At 38.6% G+C, this 20,932-nt stretch overlaps 1 protein-coding gene across 2 annotated transcripts in view; it reads left to right on the top strand.

Annotated features, from left to right (window-relative positions):
• LOC115629541 (protein sprint) overlaps positions 1–20,932 on the top strand; it is a 155,559-nt gene that overhangs the window by 39,787 nt on the left and 94,840 nt on the right. The window contains exon 1 of one of the 2 annotated variants that reach the window (XM_030526023.1): positions 6,650–6,705. The exons of the other annotated variant lie outside the window; for it this stretch is intronic. Coding sequence (XP_030381883.1) covers positions 6,650–6,705 — 56 coding nt within the window. Of the gene's footprint in view, positions 1–6,649; positions 6,706–20,932 lie in introns of those variants that run through there. 2 annotated transcript variants of the gene reach the window in all.

Below are 20,932 nucleotides of genomic sequence, written 5' to 3'. Positions count from 1 at the left end.
TTCCATTCTTCTTCAGTTTTTTGAGTTCTCCAAGCTTTTCTTCTATAAACAACTTATTTTAGTTTCAAGACAAGAAGGAGGTTTTTAAAAATTAAATCTTCTACTCGTTTTATGTTTAGTAGAATAATAAAATCAGACGAGTATACGAGTAACTGGTAAAACAAAAATTATAGATCTGGTTCATCGCATTAGACGAACTCAAGTGCTGTTGATGGCGGACTGGTGGAGTGGCGGACTGATGGTTTGGTGGACTGCTGGACTGGCGGACTGGTGGGTTGGCCGGTTTGGCACGCTTTTGCTTGGAATTTTCTTTGGATGTTTTCTCAGTGGCCGTGTTGCAGGTTTTGTGAGGCGAGCATTGGCCTCTGCTTGCCGCCAATACGCGGAAGTGTGTGAAAGAGAAAGCGCATAATCCAATAAGAGCACAAAAACAGCAACAGCAACAACAACAACAACAACTAACACGACTACTACTATCCTAAGTAATGCCACAAAATGCAGCACTTGAGACGAGCAGGAAAAAAATGGCAAGCGGAAAGACTTTTAGCTGCCGGTTTTTCATTCCAAGTGCAATGCAAAGCAAACAAAATTTAAAAAAAGATTACAACTAGTCGACAACAACAACAACAGTAACAGCAACAAGTGCACTTGTAAGGTGAAACCCGTTGCGGTCGCTGATCACCCAACGGGAGAGTCGCGCGAGCTGAGAAGAGAGCGACCGTCAAGGCTCTGCTCTCAATGCCAACGCAGATTAGAACTTGGAACGGAGAGCCCCAGCACCTTGCCAAGATCATGACCACCCGACGTTGAAGCTTCTCTCGATCATCTGAGAATTTAGCGCGTCTTATGTGCTAATATCCATCATCTGCATGCCGCAACGCCTTATCTCCAGAAGATTGCAGAAATTGCAATATATTTGTGGTATTTAGGAGTGGCTTTATCGCGCCTCCTTCCGACCACTTGCTGCTTCAGCTTTGAGAATTTTCTCTTCGCTCAATTCTAGCACATCATCTCTGATATCCTAGCAGGTGTCGCCCAGAGTATCTTTTTTGAAAACACCTCTTCTTCTGACTTTCCTCTGCTCTGAATGGATGTATACTAGCTTCTGTGGTGCATTATATAGTAGACAACATATTTGTAGAAAATGCAAAAGCTTAGACATATTGAACTTCTTTTTCATCGCCCCTTTTTAAGAAAATTATACGTTCTTCCAGTTTTTGTTAGCATTTCTTCTTTTTACAATAAAAGTAAAAGTTAAGTAAATTAATTCGTAAAGCCTGTTCAAAAATGTTGCTCCAAAACTAGTGTTCTACTTATATTTCATTGAACCGAATAAATAAATCATGTTCAAATAATTTGGAAAATGTACTCCTTTCGAATTCCCATAATTTGGTCTAATTCGGAAACAGAAACAGGCCTGATAATAATAATCAGAAAAAAATAGAGAAAAACTATACTAATAAGAAGAAACGAAGATTTATGAAGATTTGATTAATCTGCAACCAGAGGGACATAAAAAATATGCTACATATATAAGTATTATGAACCTAATGCATATTATTTGGAGTAATATAACAGATTGATGGAAATTATGAAAAGTATAGAGTCGTTGAATGGATTCTTTTGAGCTTCCTGATATTTTAAGGAGGATTTCCCAAGCCTTCAGCGTAACAGCTAATTTGTATTTGTTTGATCTCTAACCAGATCATTCTTTATCTACTGTATGGATAAAGCCATTTGAAGAAAAGGAAGAGTATAGATATATACATGTTTCCATTTCCAGTTCGATTATTTTTAGGAATGATTTCCCACCCATTAAGTCATTATCGATTTTATTCTTTATTCTATTTTATGGTATTTTATACGTAAAAAATAGTATTTGAAGAAAAGGAAGAGTATAGAATACAATATTATAGAATCGTTCGATTTGTCACATCTTACAGATGTATTCTTTTGAGCCCTCCTGAAGTTTTAGGAATGACTTTCCAGCTAAGAGGACATGGATATCATTCTTTATTCTATTCTATGGTAATCTATACTTAAAAAATAATATTTGTAGAAAGTGAAGAGTATAGAATATATAATGATATAGAATTGTTCGAGTTTTTAGAATGATTTTTAAAAAGATATGTTTGATCCATATCTTAAAAATTATACATACTTGTAGATATATGTATATGTACTTATACTTATACAAGTATATACATCTATCATGTTTATTATTTCTGACATCTGCATTTATTAATTATGGACTGATCGAACTAGTTAAGCAAATTGAAATCATTTACTCAGCACCACTTGGATCGCCGCATCCAATACTCGGCAGCTAGAGCAGCCTAAGCTGGCGAAAGAGTTTGCAACAAAGGCAATAAGAATTATAACAGCAACAATGCTAATTAATTTGAATTTCTCGGCCTGTTAGGCGCGAGCCCCCCTCCTCCCCTCTCCGCTCTTCACAGTCCCTCGTGCTCGTATCGTTTTAATTAGGTGGCTCTAATTGCGCTTGACTCTTGAGTGACCGATTAAGGTTGATTGAACTTGCCACTGGTAGTTGCTAATCGGAGTCGATCTGTTGCTGCCACTGCCACTGCCACCGATATTGTACATATATGGCATATAGACATGACTCAGCTTCAATTCGGCAGCCCCAGTTCCGTGCTTCAGTGGAACTATTGTCGCCACAATTACGCATCAGCCTTACGGTTTTTTTCTTCATGCTGCTCTCTCTCTCTCTCTCCCACTGACTTTTTCGCTCTACCATCGCGAAGAGCGCCGCACTCTCCTTAAGTGCGCCATTGGTTTGGCGAACTTGGTGCAGCCTGCGCCGCCACAGCGAGCGAGAGAGAGAGAGAGAGATACAGAGAGAGGGAGAGCAAGGCAACCCGATTGAGTTGGCCAGCTGGGGGCACAGCCGGCCCCACATACGAAACGATATTCGGTTCGTCAGTCACAAACAAACTTTCGATGCGAGCGCGTGGCATTTTCGTCATTGTCCGTCTCTTCGCAGTCATCGTCTTCAGTGTCGTTCTCTTCTCGTCCGCGTCCGCGTCCGCGTCTGCGTCGGGCGTCATCGTGCGTCGAGCGTCGAACGTCGTCGCGCCTCGTTGTCCATGACAGTAAGGGTATTCCTGATCTCTGTGCAAGGCACTCTTTTTGCTTAAAGTAAATTTAGACTTCAAAAGACGCAGGAACGACCACTTTTGTCTTGTGCTAAAGATTTAATTTTGCACAATTTCTGGAGAAATGTTGCTAGAAAAGCAGTTATTCAAATTAAAGTTTTTACATTCAATTTTATAGGAATGGCAAGTCGGGTATTTGTATTCATTCGATAAAACAATTCATTGCAAAAAGCACTCTCAGATTTGTGTTTCTCAATTTCTTGTGCGATAAACCTGTGCCTAATTAAAAGGTCCTGGGAAATAAATTCACACCGCGTTCTATGTTCTTCTAAAGCGATATCTTTATGAATGAAGAGGGAAACTCCTACTCGCTTGCCTACTCTAACAATTTAATACACGTTTTATAATAAAGAGGACACCATGCACAGCTAAAGTAATCCCATATTACTCGACTAAGTGATGTGTAAGTCGGGAGATTTTTTGGCCATGCACATGTCCTTGAAATTGATAGAAGCATATAAAAATAAGAACGACCGTTTTAATTACTCCAAGGAGAACATAGACAAATCAATTTTAAAATCTGCATTTGTTCACCATTTAGTTAATTATGAATGACATGTTGAGCGGCAGTTTCGAAATCGACTCTTCAACAGCTAATGGGAACACCCTCAGTGGCAGTCTGGATTGGCAGACGACAATCGAATTGGCATACATAAGTGCTCTTAAGGTGTGCCCTCCCTCTTGCCATTCCTATCCCTATTCCCCTATTCCCTTGCTGCTCACTCTTTTGATTCGGCTGCATAAAGCAGCGCGCCGGCGTCCCACGCATCTTTTGTGAATCATGGTGCAAAATTAAGCGAAATTCGTTGGCAGCATTAACAACAACAGCAACAACAACAACAACAAGTTGGTGTCTTCCAAGTAGCGACTCGACTCTTCTTCTTTGTCGTAGTATTCGCCGCCTTCTTCAACTTCTTCTTCTTCTTCTTTTTTCTCTTGTTATTGTCGTCTCGCGCTTGTGTAACGCGGGTAACGGTAAACTGAGCAGCAAAACAACAACAACAATGCCAAGTCCACTCCACAAAGGCAGTCAAAAGTTTTGTGCCACAACAGAAGCAACAAAAACAACAACAACAGCGACAGCCATAGCCAACAGTGCGAACAATTTTTACTTTTTTATGAGGCGGGCAAATGAAATTTGCAATTTATGTAATTGTTGTTACTATTGTTGTCATTGTTATTGTCGTTGTTGTTGTTGTTGTACTTGTTGCTTCCCAAATTAAAGGGTGCGTCAAGCGTCTGAAGACCCCTCTGCATAATGGTTACGGTTGATATAAAAAGCTACCAGAAAATAAAGAGGCCTATCTTAAGATTTGATGTGAGATCAGAGCTACCGGGCAGCTGCCACAAATCAAAGAGAAAGCCACGTTTGTTAAGAGTAACACTTTAAAATAATAAATAAATTCAACATTTAAATGGTGTTTAAGAGTCATTACAAAGAAAACCCAATAACTTCCATTCTAATCCGACAATTTCAAGAAACAGTTCCAGAAAATTCAATTCGAAATATATCACATTTTCAACCAATTGCTAAAGCAACTCAAATATAAAAAAAAAAGACAATAATATTATTATTTAATATCGAGAATTTTATATTAGGGCTTCATAAGCGTTCCATATGTATGTAATTCATTCACCAGATCGATTCTTTATATAAAGCTCCCAATAAAAAAGAAACCCTTTGAGATTAAAACTTCGATAATTTGCGTGCCATTTAATGAGTTCAACAAAAATCATTTAAAAGTAATTTTTTCGCTGCGTAAAAAATAACTGCCCCAATCAGGTAAAGAAACAACTTCAAGATGTGATATTCTTTATCCTTTCTTTGAATCCCACTCATATCGCAGCATAGAGTTACTGTTTTCTCGTTATCTAAAATGCGACTTTACAAACATTGTACATACTATATAATAACTGCCCAATGAGGCATTGAAAAAACTCAATTTCTGATATTCTTGATATGTTGATGATTTTTTTTAATCGCAGCACAGAGTTACTTTAACGATATTTCGCATGCCATTTAATGAGTCAGATAAAAGTCGATAAATGCTTCCAATAGCTATATATGTATGTAGAGTAGTATAAGAAAACTGCTTGAAAGTAGATAAAGAGACAACTAATGATAAAGATCTGATATTCTTGCCATATGATTGGATGAATTTGAATCTCACTTATGTCACATTTATGCTTTTGCGACATTTAATGAGTCAGACGAAAATCGGTAAACGGGAAACTTCTCTTATAATTTCGTTATCGAAAAATGCTTGCAAAAGCTATATACAAGTAGTATAAGAAAACTACCCCAATCAAGATCTGATATTCCTGGCATGCGATTGGATTTTCTTAGAACCCCAATTATGTCTCCGCAGCGAGTTAGTTTTGCGATATTTCGCATCCCACACTTAATGAGTCAGACGAAAATCGGTAAACGGGAGACTTGTTGCATAATTTTGATATCGAAAACTGCTTTCAAAAGCTATACGAGTATAGTATTAGAAAACTGCCCCAATCAGGTAAAGAGACAACATCCAGCTGATGCTCAAGATCTGATATTCTTGACATGTTCTTTGATTCTCGCTTATGTCGCCGCAGAGAGTTGCTTTAACGATATTTCGCATCCCACACTTAATGAGTCAGACGAAAATCGGTAAACGGGAGACTTGTTGTATAATTTTGATATCGAAAACTGCTTTCAAAAGCTATACGAAAGTATTAGAAAACTGCCCCAATCAGGTAAAGAGACAACTTCCAGCTGATGCTCAAGATCTGATATTCTTGACATGTTCTTTGATTCTCGCTTATGTCGCCGCAGAGAGTTGCTTTTGCGACATTTCGCAACCCATATTTTATGAATCAGACGAGAATCGTTAAACACTAACCTTCCCATATGATTTTTCGTTATCGGAAAACGCGCGCGAGTCGCCATAAAAACGCGTCGTTCTTGTCGTCTTCGTCGTCGTCGTCGTCGGTTTTCTCGCATTTGTTTAATTTTTGTTGTTGTGTGGATTTTTTGTTTTGCGCAAAATAATTGAAATTTCTATTATTACTATAACCACACAATGTGTGTGTGTGTGTGTGTGTGTGTTTGTGTGCAGTAAATGAAAAGTTGTTGTTATTATTGTTGCCAACAGCCCATTAAAGTGTATCTACATGGAAATACCGCATATATGTGCATATAAGTACGAATATAAAGTTCCTTGTTGCCAACGACGCTGAGAACTGTCTCTCTGTGAAAGTGTGTGTGTGTGTGTGGGCGGCGTCTTGAAGTGTGTGTGTGTCTATATCTTTTGATTAGTTTAATTAAAGCGCACATTTCAGTTGCGCAGTTATTGTTTTTGTGAGTCGTGTTGCACGCCGTGCTCAGCTTTTCTTCGTGGATTCTCTGCCACACACACACACACGCTGCCACAGACACACATCTAGAGTGAAGGCAGGCCATTGCAACGTGCAGTGGGGGCGGGGCAGCAACTATGATGACCAGCAGCACCAGCCTGGGACGAGTTCTGGAAAAGTTCTTCCCATTTCGGTGAGTGTCTGGCAAAAAAAAAATCAAAAAAAAAAAAACAAACAAACAAGCAAGTTATATATAAATAGAGAGTTCGTCTATATATGCACTTATAATACAAATACGAGACTTGTAAGTACTTGTAGATAGAAACCATAGAAATGTGCGCCAAAAATAAACAAATATGGGTCAGTTGCAGTGCATCGCAGGCATCTTCTATTGACGTTACTCCAAGTGCCAAGCCATTTCGCTATTTCGGTCCGAACATCTCGCCACTTGGCTTGGCAGCAGGAAGCGAGCGACGATCGATGGCACATCTTCCCCAGAAATTGCAACTATTTCTGCGACATGATGAATGGGCGCTGGAGCCGCACTTGTCGGCCCACTTGTCACAGACTGATTGGGCATCTGAGCCCGAGGAATGCTGCAATTCGAGCATTACAAACAACACGACAGTCTTTTCTTATTAATGGCACATTTGTAGTACCACCGTACACTCAAAGAAATTCCACCATACTCCACCTTCAATTAGAAACTTGTTCGCATACAATTTTTAGATTCAAATTGTTGGCTTCAATTTCAATTCCAACATTTTAGTTCGTTTGTCTGTCTGTATGAACGCCGATAACTTTTGAATCATAGCAGCTAGAGCCGCCAAACTTGGTATGTAAGCTTATCCATACAACCTATAGATAAATATATATATGTTCGTTCATGCGCCTGCCCGTTTTTCCAGCTGTCCGTCCGTATGAACGTCGGCAACTTTGGAACCATAACAGCCAGGGACTCTAAACTTAGCATAACTTGTATTGTCTATACGCATATAAAGTTTATTACAAACCAATTAATGCCTTATTATTTCTAATATACGAGTATATGAAGACACTATGCCATGTATGGATAATTTCTGTCCATCTTTTTATTTTAAAGTAAAATATTGGGTTCGTTCCTTGATTATGATTGCATGATTTAAAATATTGATCTTAGTATGCGTTGAAAAGAATTAAAACAATTTGAAAATCAGTTGTATTGGTTTCGTTTTTGTGTTGAGTTCTGTTATTGCCTTTCAACACTTGCTCGGATCAAATGTTCAGATAATAAGCTATTGAAAACTTATCTACACTTTATACCACATTTTCAAAATTACGGTTAGTAAGTTCCTGGATAGTGAGTTAAGAATATGCCGGTTGTCAAGTTGGAATCGTCGGATGGCGTTACCTTTCAGACAGATCTCGAAACTGTCAAATGCTCGATAGCCATTACATCCATATTGGAGCAATGCGATGACACTGAAGACTATGGAGTTCTCCCCTTGCCAGTTGTGCCCTCAAACATATTAAAGTTGGTCCTTCAATGGGCGACGAAGCACCAGGGAGAAGAAAATATCCAGATATCTCAGTGGGATCGGGAGTTCTTTAACATAGAGCGAACTACTCTGGTCGAATTGATCAATGCGGCAGACTTTCTCGAGATTAAGGATCTGCAGGATATAAGCTGTCATGTGTTCTCATATATGGCCAGCGATAAGACTAACGAAGAGCTTCGCGAACCGCTCACAGCTAATAATGACCTTACGCTCAATCCATAATACAAATAGGTACCACTCATAGCTATAACTAAATCGAGAAACACGGAAATGAAATCGAACCCCAATACTCTAAATTTTTAAAACAAAATAAAGTCAATTAACATTGCTAATTAATTAACACAAAGTACATGAAATAGTTTATCCCAGGAAATCATATGAACGCAACGAAAACAAAATAAAAGAATACATGTTAAAAAAAACAATAATTAGTGCAGTTTGCTTTCAATTCAAGATACCTTCCTGAGTGGCAGTCCATGTAGAGACGAAAGCGGCAGCTAATCTGAATCGATATGCAGCTATCGAAATGTTTCATAGTTCAGTGGAATATTTTTTTGTTGAATCGATTATTTTATGCTCTAAAGAACATTTGTGGTTTGGACTAACATTTTTGAGTTCTTCGTAGGATTCCATATGAGTCAGAAATACTACGAATAGATAGATCGAAACGTTTTAGAATTTGTATTCAGATTTCAAACTAGGTTGAATGGGTTATTTTTGAATCGATTGTTGTATTCTCTAAAGAACATTTGTGGTGTGGTCTAACATTTTTGAGTTCTCCGTATGAGTCAGAAATGCATATAAATTTAAAATACCTGTATGGCTTTATGGTGATAATATTTAATATATATATGAAACACACAGTATAGATACTACAAATAGATAGATCGAAACGTTTCAGAATTTGTATTCAGATTTCAAAATAGGCTCAATGGATTTCTTTTTAATCGATTGTTTTATTCCGAAAACAACCTATTTAGTCTGCGTCAACACTTTTGAGCTCTCCGTATAATTCGGTATGGCTTTATGGTAATAGTTCTCAACCTAAAATAGGTGCCTTTTAAATATTAAATGCACAGTATAGATACGAATATAAAAAAAAAAAAAAAAAAATACAGACGAATTGATAAACTCCTCTTTTTTGAAATCGGTTAAAAATACATATTCAACTTTTGGAAATGACACTTTACCTGCAAGCTTTGATACGATCCTTTGTCGCAGTTTTTCCCACTTGTGGGCTTAATTTTTTACCACCCCATGTGCTCTCCATATTAACATTATTAGTACAAATGTAATTATTTTGATTTTCAATAATTGTTATTATGTTTGCGCTCTTTGTTGACCTAATTTTGAATACGATCCTTGGTCCAGTTTTTCCCACCCCACGTGCTCTCCATATTAACATTATTAGTACAAATGTAATTATTTTGATTTTCAATAATTGTGATAATGGTTGCGCTCTTTTGTAACCTAATTTGGAATAAGATCCTTGGTTTAGTTTTTCCCACTTGTGGGCTTAATTTTTACCACCACACGTGCTCTTCATATTAACATTATTAGTACAAATGTAATTATTTTGATTTTCAATAATTATGATAATGGATGCGCTCTTTTATAACCTAATTTGGAATAAGATCTTTGGTTTAGTTTTTCCCACTTGTGGGCTTAATTTTTTTACCACCACATGTGCTCTCCATATTAACATTATTAGTACAAATGTAATTATTTTTATTTTCAATAATTGTGATAATGGTTGCGCTCTTTTATAACCTAATTTGGAATAAGATCTTTGGTTTAGTTTTTCCCACTTGTGGGCTTAGTTTTTTCCGACCCCATGTGCTCTCCATATCATCAGTATTATTACAAATGTGATTATTTTGATTTCCAATAGTTGTGATTATGCGCTATCTGTTAACCTAGTTTGAACAGTTTGTGGCAACTGGAAGGGCAAGTGCAACTAGACTTTGGCTTTTTCCCCGCCCGATGTTTACATTGGACGCCCATTTGCTGCTGGCAGCTGCCTGCTGCACTTTGTAAAACGAAACCACAAGTAAATAAATAAATAAATAGTCGTTCCATCGATGAATAATGCGCGATGGCGAGTCTGGTGCGTATTTACATTTCGCTGCCGAGTGCAACAACTACAAAGGGCTGTGGACAAACGGTTGCAGCTGCTGGTCCAGGAACCCCTAACCCCCACCAACTACAACGACCCCAATAACGACCCGGGGCCCTTTCTTTTTATCTGCCACTTTAGCAGACACTTTGCTGCTGCGCGGCGTGCTTCGACAATTGGCGAGCCATAAAAGTTAGCCTCCTTAGCCATTCCGGAGGGGCGTTATCCTTTTTGGCCTTAATAAACATATTTTCTCATTTGCACAACACAAAGCTCATTATGAGCTCAACCCTCTCGCCAACTCCGCCACCCCCTCACCGCCTCACCGCTTCCCTTCCGTACCGCCCCAACATCCGCCGACAACCACAATCCATTGCAGCTAAGCATTTTTATCGCATGCTATAATTGTCTGCATAACAATAACACTTTTGACATTAACAACAACAACAATAGCGAGCGCCATTATGTATAACAACAATGTCATAATTTTTAACAATAAAAAGTGTTTTTGTTGATTAAATTGAAACGACGCTAATTTTACACGCTGAGATGAAAGGCAAACAAACTTGGCGAAAATTTTTGCACTTCTCCCCATTTTGGCCTTTTTCCTTTTCGACTTTGGTGTGAAAACATTTTTCGCGCATTGCCCGACCCGTCTATAACTTTATGGCCTGGCTTGTGGTCGGGGGGCACATTTTATGTGTACACAGGGTAAGGGGTTGAAGGGAGGAAAGTGTGAAAATAGTGTGTGTGTGTGTGTGGGTGTGTGTGTGTGTCTGTGGAGGCTTTCCGACGGAAAACATACACATATGTTCAAACATACAAGTATGATTATGTGTTGCAACTAGCGGAGCAGGGCAGCAGAGAAACCACTCCCATTAAAAATATCCGAATAGTCTAAAAGTCGCACTGCACAGATTATGGTTAAAGATTTGTTGGATTTGTTTGCCTGTACCCGAAGATTATATTAGGTTTGTAGACAGACCCCATATCATATGTATACTACTATATATATACAAGCATTCTTAATAAGCGTGACGAGAGAACCGTCTATTTGTTTGTCTGAATGAACGCCTATATCTCGGTTGCGGGTAATCCTATGCTGATCAAACTTGGTATGGCAATTCTCCCAATCCCTAGGCAATATGAGTTTATTTTATTTTTTGAATTCCCCTCCTCTTTTCCCAGTTACAGAGTTTCGTTAATATTGTTCATTATTCGAAAACTTTTCATTCCTTATATTATTATTTTCATTTAAATCGGTATATTCTTCAAATGTTAGATATTATTTTGGGTAAATGGTTTTATTATACTTTCGGGCTTGCTCCATTCTTACATTGTTTTAAACAAGAATATGTTTTTTGTTGTCATTAAGTAGTCCTTTCAGCAATTATTACAAGCTTTTACCACTACTTTATTTTTTTTTTTTTAGAGGTGTCTTTAAAGATGACACTATGTTATATTTAAATCGAGTTTATCTTGGTACCCAGCATAGAACTGCAAAACTATTAAAATTAATATGCTATAATTTCTTTCTTTTAAGTGTGAAGCATCGATGTTTTTTTGGATTTCCGAGATCCAATTAAATCCTTGCAACACATTCTAAATTGAAGAATTAGATTTTAGATTGTATATTATTTATTGAATAGGTATGATGTGAATGGACAAGCTTTTTTAGTCATCTGTTAATAATTTGGTTCAGTTTCGATTTGATTTGATTTCGAAAAAAAAATCGAATTCCCTTTATTACTGGAACCACCTTAATGCATAGCTTACACGTTAATATATATAAATTGTTTCCCTATTATTAACATTGTACTGTTGATGTTAATCCATTTCTGATTGCCCGTAATTTTCTGAGATTTTCTCTTGAAAGATTTTAATTTCTCCGTCCATCTGCTTTCAACTGCAGCCCTGAGCGTACCTCATCAGTCCATCTATTCAACCATCCATCCAACCATCCAGCCGCCCGTCTGTCCGTCTGTCCGCATGTCGCAGTGCATTCGATCGGAGAAAGTCAAATATAATTGCAATTTGCCATATTTTGTTAATATTGTCGGCCCGCATTGCTGCAACTTTGAACACACTTGGCAGTCCGTTGGCGTTACGCACACACACACACACACACATACGCACATGTTTGCACATATCTGTGCATATATACACACTTACGTATATGGCGCATGTGCCAGGCACCCCACCCCCCCCCCTGCCTTCCTCCTCTCCCCTCACTTTTTCGATTCGCGACCACGTCGACTTCATGTCAAATAACAGCGCAAAACGGCGAAGTTGAAAGCGTTTGCTGGTTTTACTTTTTTTCTTTTTTTTGCGTTAGAGATGCTTCTTGCTATTATTATTTGTTTATTTGTTGCGCTGCCCCTCTCCCCGCTCCCGTCCACTCTTCTGGGCCCACTCCATGTGGCTCTCCCGTTCGGCTGGGCTGCGGCAACTTTCGCCTGAAAATTTATTAATTTATCCTAGGGGAGCAATAGTTCGGTGTGTGTATTGGCGTTGGTGTGTGTGTGCGTGTGTGTGAGTGTGTGTGTGTGTGTGGCAGACAGCAAACAGCGCACGAAACTGGAGCTGCCGACCACCTCCGCCCCCGCTCCCCCCTCTGCGCACGTGTGTTTGCTGGTCAGTTTGTATGCCCTTCAAATGAAGGGATTATGGTTTCATCATAAGGGTTTGTAACATTTCACTTAAAGCTTACATACCAAAATTCAAGCTCTTGATGAGGCGAGAAACTAGTGGCGAAGAAACTCACAAATCCTCTAACAAACAAATTAAAGGCTTGCATTAAAGGTTACGAAAAATAACGTTCGGAAAAACTAATGGCGAGAACAAAACTGTTAAAACGTGTTTCAAAAAAAAATGGTTTCTAATTATTTGGGCAAACTAAAAGTTAAAAAGCTAGTGGCGAAAACAAATCCGTCGCTCATAAAATGTTGTTGTATGATTATATTTAGGCTTCTCAAATCACTAAATCTCAAGCTCTTGATGAGTTTAAAAACTAGTGGCGAAGCAAGTCATCAACTCACAAAGTCTCAAATGAGCGTATGAGAATATTTTCTACTAGTTTCGTCAAACTTAGTGCTTCAGATATAAACTGTTGCCATAAATAAAAGAACCTCTCGGCAAATTAAAAAGCTAGTAGCAAAAAGGAAACTATTACTGATGAATAAACAAGTCTCATCAACTCGTTTTATGTGATCTTAGAACGTCACATCAGAGTGCCCCTAGCAAAACTGCTTCTACTTGTACTACGTCCATCTGCGCATCCGTGCGTCTGTCTGTCTGTATGAACGCCTGGATTTCGTGAACGACTCAACCCACATTATCCAATTTTGGAATGTAGACTAGCCTAATCTCTAGGTAATACAAGTTTATTTTATTTTCTCGCTTTTCCAGCCCCAGTTCTTCTGCTGCAGAAAATACAAAAAGCTTACTTCTGCAATTTCTGTGATTTCCTCTTCCTTCAATTCAAGGCAGTTTATTGAAGTAAATTTGGTTTCAGGGTATTTCAATGTCGGCCTTGCTCGACTGTAACATTCGCTCTTTTTTCTTTTGCGTCCTCTGCCGAGGCTACTTCGGCCTCTAACTTCAGTGGCACAGCATGCCGTTAAGATGATTTTGTTGTTGTTGCAAGGAAGTGGGCATGGGCATTATTTAATTACAGCTCGCTCGACTACAGTTGTCGTACCGCTACCGCTACCGGGTCTCATGCCCATTTCCCATTTGTGTGCCCCAAAAGCCGGGGGGCAGTTTTTGTTTTGCTTTATTTTTTGCCTTTGTTTTTTTTTTTTCAAAGCACGAACAGCAGTCGTAAAAATATTTTTTACTGCGAGTGTGGGTGGGGGGGGGGTTTGGGGGGGGGGGGGGTGTGGCTGCCAATTCTTTGACCCCGTCAATGGCCTGTGGGAGCCTCAGAACAATTTCCAAATGTTGCCATAAAGTTTTTTAATTAGTTTACGCGCTGCCCTCGCCCTTAGTCGCACTCAACAGCAGCGAGAGAGGCAACAAATAAACAACAATTGCAAATAAGCAAATTAAATTAATGACACCCCACTCTTTGTTCCACTCTTCTCGTTCACAGGTGAGTTCCCCTACTCTGCACTACAATTCGGCTCTTGTAAGTATAATTAAGGACTCCATGTCCGACACATGTCACAACAAATGCATCTGCATCCCAAAGACTTGTGAGCAGAACCCAACAATGCCCGTCAATGGGACCGTCAATGGCAAATGTCAGACTCTGATTGGCCCGTCAAACATGTCAGAGTTGCTCGAGCGATGCCAGCTGGGGGGGCCTTTCGTTTAGTTTCGTTTGTGCTCTGCGGCTGACTTGACAGTTTGTTTATAATGATGATATAGAGATTTGGAAACGAAACATGCGGCCTGCATGGGAAGTGCGCCCAATGTTTGAGTAGACAAGCTGTTGCTTATCCAGACAGCTCTCACTTTAGAGATATGCCACACAATGTTGCAGCACCGACTGCAGGGGGAGGTGCTATCGGGAAAAGTTATATTTGTTAACCAACTTCTTGTCGGTGCAAGAGAACCTCATTTTCCAACTCATAGAAACCATTCTGAGTTCAAATTTTGGGTGAGTAAAGCTGATTTGATTTCATTGCCAACTCATCGAATGTTGAATAACTGTTTTAAGGTTTAAGTTTAGAACGCTTTTAGGCAGTCAATAGAATATTATCTCTGAAGTGGGGATATATTTTATATTAATAGTTATATTTTTGAAATATTTAAAAAATATATATACTTTTGCTGCCTTATTCACACTTGCTTTTGAATGCTCTAAAGCAGTCTTTTTCGCATCACCCTCGGATTGAGGATATTAATTAATGTACTCCCATACCTTAGCTTTTCAAATTCATGCTAAAATGTCAATTAACCGAAGAATTAAAACAAATTTACTCTGCTAGGAAAATGGTCCCAAAATACTAGATTATACTAGATTGGAATAATATAAAGCTTGAAAGCAAATCCGTTTATTGATGGCGAATCGAGTGTCCTTTGAGCAACAGGGTCCCGGAATCAGATAATCAACTCTCTCGTATATCTTGGGTAGAAAGAACTAGCGAGCATTTGAATGTAGTTAGTATAAAAAAAAATGTGTATTTATATTATTCAGTTGGGCTTAGGCTTATTCAAGAAATCTTGAAAGACACGCTCTAGCTTCAAAGATTTAGTTTCAACTACAAAATAACGTCTCCTTTCTTAAAATCTTTAGAGAGAGATATCAATACGAAATATTTAATCATTCCTGCCATTTAAATTTAAGATAAATTAATTACTAACCATATTCATTTATCGGACTTAAAAGTCAAAAGTCAGGCACTTACAGATGATTTGGATATTAATTCGACCATTCAGCTGAGTTATATATGTTCCACAATTTCACAAATTAAACCCTTGCGATTAAAGACATATAGCACAACGTGATGGGGAATGATATGATGATGATATAGTGCCATACGTGCGATACATATACAAAACTATCATTTATATTATAATATATTATTATAAAATAAAATAAAGATATTTTATAATACAATGTTATAATTTCAACTTAAAACAATGCTAGAGATGTGAAAATTGAAGTTCAGTTTGGAATCAAAAAGAAGCCCAAGGTATTCACAGTCGATGTACGCTGCAATGACACATTTCCAATCGTATATGTGACTAAAAGGGGCAAAAAGGGGCAAGATGTAGATCTAGAAAGAAGGTCAAGATTTTTAAAATGTTTGTTGACAATCACAGCACAATAGTGTCTATGTCGATCTATGGCATATTTGATCCATGAATTCAAAAGAATACTTTATACTAAACACAAGGCTCGTACTTAATGGCAGATCCTTCGTGTTTTACGGTTTTTGTTGTGCATCCTGGATGCCTCTCCGTTACAGGCGGACAAGGCCTAGCGAGCATAAAATATTTCTCTATTTCTGTAATGGGACGTATTTATTAGGAAGAGGACTTTTGTCAGGCAATGTATATCTTGGAGGCAGAAGAATGTCCCCCAAATAATGTTTTACATTTCTCAATGAAAACACAAATGATTCTCAGCGAAGGAGCAGCAAAGGCTGCATTGCTGCACTCAATAGTTTGGTTAATTGGCAGGCCGCCTTGTCGGGAAAGTCGAAGCCATTAACGAGGCTGGCAAAGGATAGCAGAGGAAGGGAGGAAGGAGGCAGCAACATTGTTGATTTGCACTTTTCCCCGCACTCCCCTGCCAATCTAATGCTATTGTCATTGTTGTTGCTTTCGCTATAGCTGCGGCTGCGGCTCATTGTTTTCGAATTGTTGCTGTTTAAATAATTAATCATTTGCCTTTAAGCATGCGAAGGCATTAAAACAACAATAACAGCAACCAGAAATATGCACATTATGTGGCCAACCAAAGTCAGAAATGCGAGCAGCGAGTGGTGAGGGGGAGGGGGGAGTGGGATTGAGGGAAACCCAAAGGAGGGTGAGAGGCAAACCGATATAAATTGTATTATGGGCAAATTAATTGTTTTTACCGGGCAGACCGGGCGACATTAATGGCACCCGGCATGCCCAAGGACATTAATAAGGCCCAAAGGATGTGGTGACATTAATTGCGCGACGCCACACAAACAGACACGCGTCCAGCACGCAGGCACACGCACACATACACGCACACACACACACACACACACACACTCACACACAACAGTCATTACATTTCCATATACATAAATATTTATCGCATGTGATAATACGAAGCGATGCCCGAGCAAGCCAAGTCTGTGGAGCAGCGCCGTTTATACTGTCAATAGTTTTTCAATTTGTGTAATAAATGTATGCCGTCTGATGCTGCCGTCGCACACACACACACACACACACACACACAGAAGGACCTGATGGCAGGATGCGAGCAGCGAGCGAACTGCAATTGCGAGCATATGGCGGCTCTACTGCCTAGCCACCTAGCCACCTAACCACCTTCCCCATCACTCCCATCTAGCGCCCGGGGGCCTGCATAATTAAACGGCCCCGTTATGGTTTCCCAGCCCAGCCACCCATAATCCGCATGCATTGCCATTTCATTTCGCACAATGCCCCAAAGAAAATTATTAGCTCTGGGCCTACTTGGGAAGCCTACTCTCGTCTAAACAGAAACAGAAACAGCAGTCCCATGGCAGTCACATTAATTACTTTAATTAATAATTGTGCGGCATTAATTTTGATTTATCGAGGCAACAGTTTTGACTGCAGCCAGCCCCAAAGCTCATACATATGCCCCAAAACATCGCACGTCTAAAATTTAAGCCAATTCGGTTGGCAAAACATTTGTACATCCTAGACGCGAGGAGTGCGGCAAGTGTATGCAACAGTTAGCAGAAGGCGTGGCAGACGCCATATTGAAGGCACATATTTGTCCGTCTGTATGAACGCCAAGAACTCTTGGTCTATACCATCTAGGGAAGCCAAACGTGGCATATAGACTTGTCATATTCAAATGATTTGCAAGTATATTACAAAACATAAATAGTGTCATTATGTTATATGGCTACCATAATACCGATCATACGCCATATCCCTCTTAGTATCAAAACATTTTAGTTTATTAAAATATTTGAAGCAAATTAAATGTTTGTGCCTTGCGATGTTCAGAAATTTAGTCAAAATGTAGAGTTGCAATAGGAATGATTGGTGGGTTTATAGACGTTTAATAGAATATTTGAAAATAGTTTCTCAACAACTTTACATTTAAATTGATTTTCAGATTTAAAAGTACTTGTACATAACAGGTTCATCACAAAAATTAATCTCGAATGTATCATTATTTAAAAATTATATCTTAAAGTCTTATACTTAAATGAATACGTAATTACTTAAATACTTGCGCAAATTATAACAATCACAGCTCTATTATGTCTAAACCAAATACATACTTACATAATGTTACAAATGTTGTTGAATTGAAAAAATTGGGATTTTTAAAAAGATAATAACCAAAAGCTAAGCTGGAAACCTAATTGAAAACCCTCAGGAGGAGTTGAAGTGTCGAATTGGAACCAAAAAGTTTCCAATTGCCGACCAATTGACGGAATTTGTCCAAAAACGCCAGAAAGAATAATAAAAGTCATACCAAATAAAAATAATTATAGGTAATTACTAGTTAAACAAAATATAAATAAGATAATTATCCTACCAAGAAATTCGAATTGAAGAAAATTGAAATCAGGGGTAAAAAAGCAAAACGATCTTTTGAACAAGATATAATTCGAACACAAAAGTTGAGACGTAACCAAATATTGGTACTATGATCAGATTCAAGGGGGGATACATAAATGCCCGTCGCTCCCCTCTGCTACGCCCATGTACACATTATTTATTTATCAGTAATTGTTTATGATTGGAGCAATTGGGAACGCATTTAGGTAGACATTTATCCATTTATAATAAAATTGATGTACGTACTTACATTAACAGTGATTATGTAGATATATGTATGTATTTATGTATATACATACATACATCGGTACATGTGTATATACATAGATGCACTCTCCATATGGTCAGTACCTGTAAGATGATCAAGAACTGCCGCTGCAGCGAAACAAAAACAACAGCTGGTCGGTCGATTAGTTGCTTGCTCTGATCGCTCGGTCGAGGTCATCATGTAAGGGAATAGCGCACACACATACACGAACATCGTTACAAACTAGACGGCAACAAAAACAAAGGGCGGCAATCATAAGTAAGAAGAAAAACAACAACACAGCATAAACTTTTGGCGCAGCTTTGGCTGCCGCTCTCCCACGTTCAAGTTGCCCTAACAATGCTTTTGTAGGTATTATTATTGTTGTTGGCATTGCCGCCACAGGCCCAGACCGCCAAAGCAACAATAAGAACAATGAGAATACAAGAAGAAAAACTCATAAGCACACACACACATGTGTGTGTGTGAACACGTTCCACTACATGTTGTCCCCCTATCCAATATTCATAGCGATCTTTACGCTCTCTCTCTCTTTCGCTCTCTTGCTCCCTCTCTTTGCAGCACTGTTGGCGTCGCACGCTTCGCTGAGCTTTTTGGCCAACAGCAGCGGCAGCGGAATTGGGCGCGACAGCCAAAGCAGAACTTACACTGCCAAACATAAAATTGGGGAAAGTAGTGTATTTGAAACACATTTATTTGAATGCAAATTAAATTATTTCTGCCACAAAATAAATAAATAAATAACCTTTCAATTAAGTAGGATCGATAACTGAGATAAATTAGGAGTAAATATTATTATTAATTTTTGTGTTTTTAAATTATTTATTGTTTCTTTAAATTTGTTGTCATCAAATTAAAAACCTGTGTTAACTTTCTTAAGATCTTACTTTGAAAACAGTACACCGGAAGAGCAAGTACTGGGTTGGTAATTTATTTATTCTGTGGTTGAGAGCGTACGCTGAGTTATTGGGCTAGTAATATTACAATAGTAGCGCCCTTCCAATTACTACTTGAAATCGTTTGTATATTTCCAAATCTCCTGAGATTTTTTATACAATTTTTGCTTCTCTAAATAGTATTTGCATGAAATTTGGCGACTTGTGGTTCTATCAATTGGTCGTTATTTTGTACCCAATTATTATAATATAATATTAAAAAAATGTATGTTTGACTTCCAGTCATAAGATCTAGTAAAGTGGAACATTGAAATTCTTTAAATAATTCTTATAGTATCAATTATTTATTTACTTAATTGGTCAAAATGAAGGGGTGCATTCAAAAAGTATTGCATATTTAATCCACTTTAAATTACAAATGATCGATTTATCGCATTAATTCATTAATGAAACCAAAATAGAACAAATTTAGTATAAACTCCAATAAAGTAGGAAGTAGGATGAAGAATTACTTTCCATTTTCCTTTTTCGTAGCTTAAACGCTTAAAGCTTTACATTTTCAATGTCAAAACTAATTATTAATTTGTAGACATTACTAAAGTTCATTATTTATATCCAAAGATTAAATAATAACCGTAATTTAAATCAAAAAATAGACAATTATTGGAATAATTTCAATTCTCATGCGAAGCAGTGTACAAAAAAAGTGCTCTTTGAAAGTAAATGGGCCCATATGACGCACCCGCCAGTACTCCGACGCCCACCCGCCCACGCCCCATTCTGCCCCATTCCCACTAACTGGCATGTCTGTGTGCTTGGTATTTTGTTTCGTCTTTTAATAGTTTTTTAATTTTGTTCGCCTGTGTGTTTCAGTTTCTGTTTTATGCCTAAACGCGCACGTACACACACAGCCAAATGTAGCAGCAGCATCAGCCTGCAAGAAAAACAACGTATTTTATTTGCAGTCAGCACCCACTGGCCAGCATGGCCACCAAACCACCCAACCGCCCAAATCGCCCAACCGTGCGCTGAGCAAACAATGCTTGGCTTTGTTGTTGCTGGCCGTTTTGATCAGAAGAGCGGTGGCGACCGCAATGCGTTCGTTTCGCTTGCGTTTTGTTTGTGGCAAAAGCAGGGGCAGATGCGGCACAATCTTGGTCAGCGATCTGCCATGAAAAACGCATTTGCGATTCGCGCGATTTCCTTGAAATCGCTCGAAAAGCGCAGCAACCAGAAGCTGTAGCAGCAGCAGCAGCAACAACAAAAGCAACAACAAAAATGCAGCACATGCAAACTACCGGCTTGTATGTGACTGTGTGTGTGTGTGTGTGTGTGTGGGCAGCGACGTCCACGCCAACGCTTACGTCGACGACAAACTCGTTCCACAC

Source organism: Scaptodrosophila lebanonensis, unplaced genomic scaffold, assembly GCF_003285725.1.
Source record: "Scaptodrosophila lebanonensis strain 11010-0011.00,11010-0021.00 unplaced genomic scaffold, SlebRS2 tig00000155-arrow-arrow-pilon, whole genome shotgun sequence".
Classification (NCBI taxonomy): Eukaryota; Metazoa; Arthropoda; class Insecta; order Diptera; family Drosophilidae; genus Scaptodrosophila; species Scaptodrosophila lebanonensis.
Note: the sequence above shows the minus strand (reverse complement) of the source record. Positions and strands in the feature narration are given on the sequence as shown.